At 33.9% G+C, this 9,436-nt stretch overlaps 1 protein-coding gene across 2 annotated transcripts in view; it reads left to right on the plus strand.

The window, feature by feature from the left end:
* The window catches only part of LOC118193346 (cell adhesion molecule Dscam1-like), a 672,928-nt gene extending 664,236 nt beyond the window's left edge, over positions 1-8,692 (plus strand). For both annotated transcript variants that reach the window (XR_015042955.1, XM_085823337.1), the window contains exons 27-28: positions 4,290-4,408; positions 7,338-8,692. Coding sequence is in view for 1 of the 2 variants with exons in the window: in XM_085823337.1 (XP_085679463.1) it covers positions 4,290-4,408; positions 7,338-7,423 (205 nt within the window). In the remaining variant the exon portion in view is untranslated. The remainder of the gene's footprint in view (positions 1-4,289; positions 4,409-7,337) is intronic.
* The last annotated feature ends 744 nt before the right edge of the window (positions 8,693-9,436 follow it).

Here is a 9,436-nt window from a genome sequence, read left to right on the forward strand (position 1 = left end):
ATAATGCAAACTCTACTCTTGATGTAGGTAGGGTAATCCTTCGTCCCGTAACACTCGCCAAACAAGTGAGTGGAGCACATTTGCAGCACGGGAAACCTCTCGCGAGCTAATATCCGGACGCTCTTCCACTCTTTGCAAAATGTCCTCTACAGCTTGTGACGTCCGCACACTCCTGCCACGAGCTGTATCATGCATGGCAGTGACAAAAAATCATGTTTCAAATAAGCACCAAAGCAGTGGCTCGAACATTTTTCGGTCTGATTCTACAGTCTTTCGGCTTTCAGATCATTCCTATTCTCAAGACCATACATAAAAGCCAGATCCGTCTTTTCCTGGTTACTGAACGTCGGTTTGCTCTACTGAAATCCACACTAGAAATGACGATGTATCAGGAATAGGCTGTATGCTTTCCATTACAGTTGCGTCTAGCGGTTCAGCGCTTGATCTCCGCGATATGGTGAAAACTGCTCGTTTAGATGTTTTGTAGCATCACTTAAGTTTTTGCCCATGAGTATCGAAACATCCTGTAGTTTAAGCAAAAAAAAAAAATTTTTTTTTTCTTTTTCAAAGGAAAATATGCGAGTGTATATGTCAAAGGTACGGAGGATTTTATAAGTTCTTGGATTGGTTGATTAAAACCCATTAATCACCAACATTGCGTTTTCGCAACATTACTCGAAACATTTTTTTTTTTCGTCTTCTGTATAAAGCTTTTTTTTTTTAATTTTTTTGATATACTGTAGACATAACTTCATTGTTTTTAGGTTAAAAAAAGCTGCTTCTCTCACACTATTTTTTTTTTTAATAAATTTTCATTTTGATACATTTTTTGCTAAGTTTTCCCTTTGAGTAGATCTCACTTCTAGAAACATAATTGCATTAAATATAATTTAATGCAATTATATTTAATGCAATTGACTTTATAATGTTAACTTCTAATTGCATTAAAAGGAAAGGTTATTATTTTACTTTTGTTGGCAAAAATATGCATTTTTTTAAATGCTGCGAAAACGCAATGTCATTCCAAAGCAGTGTCTTTGTGAGTATACACAGATTTTGATAGATGGTGGAATTTTCTTTTGCACATTCCACAAAACATCTATTCCAAAATAACGAATATCCAAGTCAACGGTTTTTAACGTTGAATGAAGCATTATAATATATGACGGATTGGATAACACTGAAAAACTGGCTAAGGTTCGTCTCTATTTAAATATTTTAAATGCCAGTTCATGCCATTTGAGGGTTTTTTCAATATATCTTTCTATAAATGAGAACATGATACCTTATTTTGGTAAACATTCATGTAAAATGTTTCTGAAAGGACAACCCGTTCATTTAGAATACCAAATTTGTGTTTTGTGTTCCTATGAAGAGTGCTTATATCATTTTGATATATATTTAGGAAAATCTTCAAAGACATTGATTGGTTTTGGAGTAGGTATATGCTGTAGTAGTGGAAGTTTCTTCAAATCATTACGTACGTAAATAAGTTACGAAAACGTTTTCAAGTCACACACGTTGTTATAGGAATAGAATGAGCTGAAATTTTATGCGGCTGAAGCAATTCTTCAGAAGAGATTAAGAAATGGTCCTATTACACCTAAACAAAATGACAAAAGAAGAACGTGAAACATATGACACTGCATTTGATGAAGATAACTCTTAAAAATTATTGAGAAACTCGTCGGAAAATACAACAAATATATGGATGGCATGACCTTCTGAACAATCTTATTGCGATGTATACTGTAGCGTGCTAGTAAAAAGTAAGAAATGGTGGTGGTCGATTTTTCGGAAATTTATTTATGTAGCTAAATCAAATGTATGGACATTTTATTAGATTGCTGTAGACCCCAAGATGTCCCTGTCAGATTTTCAAGTTGCGCTCGGATTGCTGAATATAGGCAAAATGTTTCTGAAAATTCGCATTCTGCTTCACACAGTGATTATCTTAACCGACCATCTTTCTTTCAGCATTTATCCTCTAGTGAAACCAAAAAGGATCCCATAAATCATATAATCGAAACAAAATCAAAAATTAAAAACGCGAAAAGAAAATGAAAGCTTTCAGATTTTATGTTACTCCTAAGGAAATTTTGTTTTTCATTTACACATACATATACGTTTCTAGAGCATTTGGACATATCTATAAAACCAGCATATCTATAAAAATTCCGAGTTTCGCTGCTGGACGTAAAAATGTTTTATTCCGTACAGTGTGTTGCCATTGCTCGCTCTGAACTCGTCGCGTTTCTTAATCAAAAATTCATTAAAGCTTAAAAAAAAATATGAAAAGAATAGAAAAACAAAGTCGAAATTCAAGATTCGATAAACAAATGGAGAATCGTTTTGTAAATTTCTTTTCAATAAAAGACGTTTTAGTTTTACGATGTATAACCTAATGTCCTTTACTGTGTTTTTTTTAATGTAAGAGCATTATATTCTGTACGCATGTATATCTGTACTTACATTTAAAAAAAAGGGTTTTTAATAAATAATGATTAGCTTTTTAATAAATAAATTTTAATTTTATTAAGTCTGCGGTACAAACGAAGATAAAAAGAGAGGCAAGATTTTATCAAATGGTATTTATTACAAAATATACAAAACAGCGGCAACACTGAGGGGAGACAAACCAATTATCTCTATTGTTGTTGTTACTTATGCTCACTTGTCTGACAGTAACATCAGCCCAAGTTCAACTCCTCGTGGTAAGGAGCGCAAGGTTACGCCTCTTGTTGGCAACAGCCTTGAGCACCTTACAGGTGACAGTGCGATTTGGCTCAGCTCTGCCCCAAAATTTGATGGCAAGCACCCCGGAGTATGGATCCGAGGTTCTCCCACTCCTCTCCTCTTCCTCCAAGCCACACGAGAGGAGTTTCGGCTCCCCGCATATTTGGAGTGCCGCCATGCCGCACCGACACACAAACATCCATGCCTTCTCAGGAAATTCGAACCCGAGCCTTTTGGCACGGCAGACAGCGACGTTAACCACTACACCGGTTGGGCGGCTTCCAATTATCTCTATTTATATTGATTGTTGTTAATTATCCCGGAATATCTGGAATACTGTGTTATGCGCATGATAAGTAATTTAAGTGAATAATGCTTGCCAAAATGAGAGGCAATTTTTAATTTTTTTCAAAAATTGCAATTGAGGAAATTAATAAATGGTGCTCGACATATATACATATGCAGTTGTCTCCAGAATTTTAATTTTGTCTTTTTTAGTTAACAGACTACAAATGTTGTGAGGTAAATGTATTAACTTTGGGATATTTTTCGCAACAAATATTGAGTTTAATACCTATGTGAACTTTGCAGCCACATGGGGAAATTGAGGCAAATTTAGGCGAGGATGGGAATTTATAAGGAAAGATTATAAATTTTTTAGTGTATGAGGTATTTCTCCCACCTTCCCAGCATGCATTCGTGGTGTGGCGGTCTGCAGACTGGACGCCTATCCAGAGGTATCCGATTCCTGGCGAAGGCATTGCTCATTTTTGATCTCGCCTGCTTCCAAAAATACCTAATATCTCTACAGTGGCGACCGAACTAAAAAAGGGTGTTGCATGATCATTCTTCACACCCAGGATTTGGCGATTAGGTTCCTTAGAAACACCAGTCGCTCTTTAAATGGGGAGTATCTAAGATATTTCTCCCACCTTCTTAGCATGTCTTCGTGGTGTAGTTGTCTGCAGGCGGGGAGCGTATTCCAGAGGTCCGTGGTTCGATTTCCGGCGAAGGCGTTGCTCATCCTGCTTCCAATTAAGCTATTGTCTCTACAGTGTCGCCCGAACTAAAAGGGTGGTGTATGATGATTCTCCCAACCCAGGATTTGACGATTGGGTCCCCTAAAACTCCCAGTCGCCCTTTAAAAGGGAGAGTATATAAGGCATTTCTCCCTCCTTTTGGTCTGCACGCTGGGCGTGTATCCATATGCCCGCAGTTCGATTCCCGGAGAAGGAGTTGCTCATTTTTTCAATTTGCCTGCTTCCAAAAATAACTTATATTTCTACAAGTGAATATGCTTAGTTTCGTAGAAAGTGTTAAGGACTTTATAAGTCTGATGAAATATAAGAACGTTTCATTAATATCCATTTTAGAGGTATAAAAGCAATCGGAATGTATTAGTAGACATTAGCAGAATGTTCTTCCTCTCTTTTCCTGTTTCTTATATAAAATGAGCTAACACAAATCATTAATTTAAGGAACTACACTTTGCCTTTATATGTTTGTTTTAGTCGAATTGTGGTTTTTATAAAACTTTACTTTTTAATTTCTAGGTATGAGGAGGATGATGACTGTGGAAGCCCCTTTCATGTACCCGGAGCACGTGACATAGGAGAGAGTAGTGATGCTGAGTGTGACAGGGACCAGATTCTATACGTCCATACCGACGCAGGTAAGTTCTCAAACACCAGAATCGCGGAAATTTGTCTAAACTTAAAACCGCAATAAAGGCCATTGTGATAGCTCTTAGGAAAAAAGTATGATTAATACTTATAAAAATTTTCTTCTGATCTATTAAAGAGAAAACTCAAATATACACCTAAAAACACACACTAAATTTAAATCCTATGAGAAATTTTTATTTAACCCATCGCTCTTTATATCAAATAAATACAATTTAAAGCTTTAAAAGCTCAAGACTTCTCAGGCTGTAAAAATTGTATCACTGAATATAATTAAATTTTCCTTCATTTGCATAACCTATGAAAAAACATGTCTATGTTTCAGTGTTTCAGTGTTACTTAGAAAGTTCATGTCTATGTTTCAGTGTTACTTAGAAAAATCAATCAAAAACCGTACTTGATTTACTTTCTGGAGACTTTTATTAGTGGCCCCAGAAATTCCATTTAATATCTTAGCATATTCACGTATCGCAGTGTGATGCATTTTTAAAGTTTTATGCGTAGGTTACTAAACTTTTAGCGTTATTATTTGTGTAACTGAAGATTTTATGGGCTGCAGTAATTCGTCTTTTCTTGAAGATTTCTTCTCATGATCTCCCTTGGGTGTCATAAATCAAGCTAGTATTTGTCACTCCCGTTTTTTTCAATGGCAAAGTATACTTTTTCTTCTCGCCATAAAAAATGGCTACATCATTATTTAGTCAGAAAAAGATAAAAAATCTGTCGGTTTCCTTAATATTATCTTGCCTCCGATCTTGTATTTAATGGTGAAGAAATGGGAGATGTCGTTTATATTTCTGATCTTATATTACTCACTTTTAAACGATTTCTAGCCGTTGATGAATGGAAGTAAGTAATGCTTTGCCAATAGAATTTTTTACACTATCTGATAAGCGCTTAATCACAATTGCAAAAGCTAAGTGTTTTGACTAATCTTTTCTAGCTTGATTATATTGTTGCACACGTACAAGTTCGTAATAGATTGAATGCACACAGGTCTCTGATGACAGGTTGTTAAAATTTATTTTGTCAAAAGAAACACTTCATATTTCTGGAACTTTCCACAAAAATACTCGCACAGGTGTGCACAGTATTACAGAGTTCCTCAAGCCTTCCCAAAATGATTTTAATAATGTCCATGATGTCGTATTCTGTAAATAACTTATTAATTTTAGAAACTACCTTAAATATGTCAGTAAACATAACAGTAATGCTCTCCGAGCTGTTTGCAGTTTTATTTATAGAGATAGTTTTCCTCTTAGGTGTACGAACTTTAGGTGTATTTGCCGGAGATTTTTCCAGAAACTTCTCTGCATGTTTAACTATTGCGTCATCACGTGGCCCTACTTTCTGAAGTTTATCCTATTTTTTTTAAACGTTGGAAGGGTTTTGGGGGCACTTCGAAAATTTGGCTGCGTGTTCACTTCTACAACTCCAACACGTAAGCTGCGGAATCTAGCCTGACTGTCAGAACTTTTGTGGGGCAGTGCGTGCAGATTTTTAACCACGGAGCGAGTTTGTACTTTTCGAGGAATGGTAAAAAAAACTTACCATTGTAGCACTGGGCCACACGACCTTTGAAAATGCACGGTTCTACTCACATAATAAAATGCATTAATTTAACACCATCATAAATATATTTACCGCTTGGCTGATTTATCAGCTGCAATTGAAACAATGGCACAGGAACTCGGATCCTAAATTTAATTATTTGCGCAACCTTTTTATTGAGTATGGTGCTTAAGTTCCTGTTTAATTCAAAATTCTTCAATTCTTTAAAGTTGATTTTATACGCTTTTCGTGCTCATCGCATTCAAAAAGTTTCCCATTTTAGAAAAATTGATTATAATTTATAAATCTTATTTTTCAATGTTAAGCATATTATCTATTATGTTTAACAGAATGTTTTCTCCTTTTGGATTCTAAAATTGCTTCTCTAACTTTAAATATAAATTTTAATTATAGTAGAGTTCCGCAAACTCGATCCCGATATTTCGACAGTCCATACAGCTCGACAACATTTTAGGACCTTTTTTAAGCTATCTCTAGGCCAAACAGAGAAAATATTGCATATAGTGCATAAAATTATTATTTATGCGTATGTCTTTCTTGTTCCGTTCAAAGATTTGAGTGTTCTTTTTCTGTAATTTATGCCATTTTCGCATTGCACCATTAATACTTGGAACTGCCTAACAAATTTCAAGATATGCTTTGTATACTTGGCAACGTTGTTTGCTTCTTTCGAGAATACTTTAAATGTAAATTTTAATTACAGTAGAGTTCCGCAAACTCGATGAATCAAGTCAATCAAGTCAGGCAAACTCGATCAATCAAGTCAGGTAGCGTCTGGCCGCTGGCTCACATTCCTTTCTATTGTTGCGAAATGTTAGAAGACTTGTCTGAAGTTTTGTGAACGCATCTTATTGCAAACTAAACCCATACCAGGTCATTGCGGGTGTCGATCCTCAGTTCACATTCAGGCGTATAAGTATTACATATTTTTGGGAACTTTCGATATTTTGCCAAGTGAAAATGTCGTTCGAAAAGAAAGCAAAACAAATGACAATGAAAATGAAACTAAATACCTTAAAAGAGACAGGGCAAAGGGGAAAGCGTATCCTGGATTAAAATTATCCTGGATTTAGGCGTTGGACATTAAGGGGGTCTAAGAGTTCTGGAAAGAGAGAGAGAGAGTTAAGAGTTCCGAAAAAGAATTAAGAGTTCTGAAAAACTTACCTCTTTTTCCGTAAACCTCGAGTTTTCCGAAGCTCGACAGTCTCTCAATCCAGATTATGTCGAGTTTGCGTGACTCTATTTGTATTTAAATCTTTCTCAAATTATAATGCTTGCAAGCTATAATACTGACTTGTTTGACTAAAATACTAAACCTGTTTTAATAACATTACTTTATGATTTTAGGTTCCTTTATAAGTGCTAAATTGCCGTACCATATCGCCTTGGGAAAGCAGGTTATGTTCCCCTCCAGGACAAGAATTGAAGCCTGAAGCATTTCGGCCCAGCACATATTGAACATGACTAACAAGCTGTCTCGTGTTTAATGTACTTTATGAAGATAAGGACTTCCAACTAATTCTGTAAATGAAATATAAAGTTGAATGTGAAAATGCTGCAATAAATGAAAGAATGTTATTTTGTAACTTTCGATGCTATTGATCAGTGTTGATCAGCATCACAAGTGATTCAGACACTTGTAAATATTAAATGTTTGAGTTTTTAATAATGTGATATATCGCCAAACAGAAATCATGTCATCAAAGCCTAATCTTTTCCTCCTCATTTAATTGGAACTGTGATGAAAGAACTAAGACAATTTATATGAAAGGTGTGATAATTAGAAACTGAAAAGCTACCTATATGGTGCATAATTTCAAATAATTCTCGTGTGTGAAAACAATAAACAATTATAATGTTTGTCACTTTTTAAATTTGATATGCATTTGAATTTTCAAGTTTTAAAATTAGAAGCATTTTATGATTTTAAATGTTATTTATGTAAGAGATATACAGTTTTGTACGTGTCGTGTATGCAGCAAAGACAGATTTAAATACCTTTTCTCTTTTTTTTTGTAAATTAATTCAAAATTACGAACTCGAGTTAATTTAACCAAAATGTCTAAACAGCTTGGTTTCTTAGCGTGTGAAATCAGTGTACATATTTAACATTTTAGGTAATTAATATATAGGTTATTTTATTTTATTTTACTTTATTTATTATCCCAAAGGAGCATTAGCTCACAAGAGCCATTAGTCTTGAAACGGGATGTTACGTTGCATCACTATAAACGGCTGAATCACCTTGTTGCCACCAAAAATTATCGCCGTATATTATATTAAAAAAATTAAATAATGAATAATCTACATGAAAGAATATATGATTCTCGCATTGTGAAAAAAACGACGGTACTAGAGCGAAATTTTGAATAACGTAATCCTCCATTCGAAAATGTCACCTAATTTTGAATTTCGATTTTTTAAGTAGTTAATTCATATTTTTTTAACATTTAGAAATTTCTCATTAACAAAACGATTTCAAAGCGAGAAATGGCCACATTGTATGAAAGTTTTTATTTCAAGCATGCGAGACTGCCTATCGGAAATTCTAAAGATACACTGTTTTCAAATATTTTATGGTATTGCTGTTGAATAGAATTTTATGTGATTTAAGTGCGAAGAACATGATATTTAATAAATAAAAATAACACACAAAGCGTTAAAAAACGCCATTTTGTGCGTTATATAAAATTTGAAACCTATTTTTTTCTTCTCTTTTGTTCTTTTTTGTTTTTAAAGAAATATATATTCCTTTAGTTAGTCTATGAATCATGATTTATTTTCACAAACACATTAAAATAATTAAACATCCTTTGAGAAATTTGTTTTCTTGCTTGACAACTAACACTTTTTGTTCATTTTACTCCCTAATTGGCTTCACCCTTATTACCTTTTACACACAAACATTCTCAGTTCTCACTTGAGATGATCTTTTGTTTGGAATGTGTATAATAAATCAACATTTGTCACTTTTTTCAACGTAACATAATAGGCACATGAATTTGTTTTTATAACAGTATCTGTAATACATACATAGAGAGCAGTATAAGATATCTTAAGAATTATATTTATTTTTATCGTTTCATGATCATCAGTTTACACACTGTCACCGATATCTCAAACTTATTAAAAGTGAGTCTTATGAAAACACTATTTTTCCCTTATACTAGTCAGTTGGAACAAAGAAGGAAAGATTTTCCCTAATGTAATATTGGGATATTTAATTAATGGAGCACATGAAAATTTTTTTTTTCATTAAACAGAAACAGGACATTTGCGTTTTTCTTTCGTTTTATAAATACTGTAAAAAATCCAAAAAGTTAAAACACATCCTTATTTTAATAAATTATAATTTTATGTTCCTGAAAATATTTAACTTCTGCATATGTCATAGAAAATACAAAAATCTACGTTTGTATATATTTAGGAGTCCCTACTTTGTTTAC

Source organism: Stegodyphus dumicola, chromosome 9 (assembly GCF_044657685.1).
Source record: "Stegodyphus dumicola isolate Sdum_Otavi_A_Nest chromosome 9, ASM4465768v1".
Lineage (NCBI taxonomy): Eukaryota > Metazoa > Arthropoda > Arachnida > Araneae > Eresidae > Stegodyphus > Stegodyphus dumicola.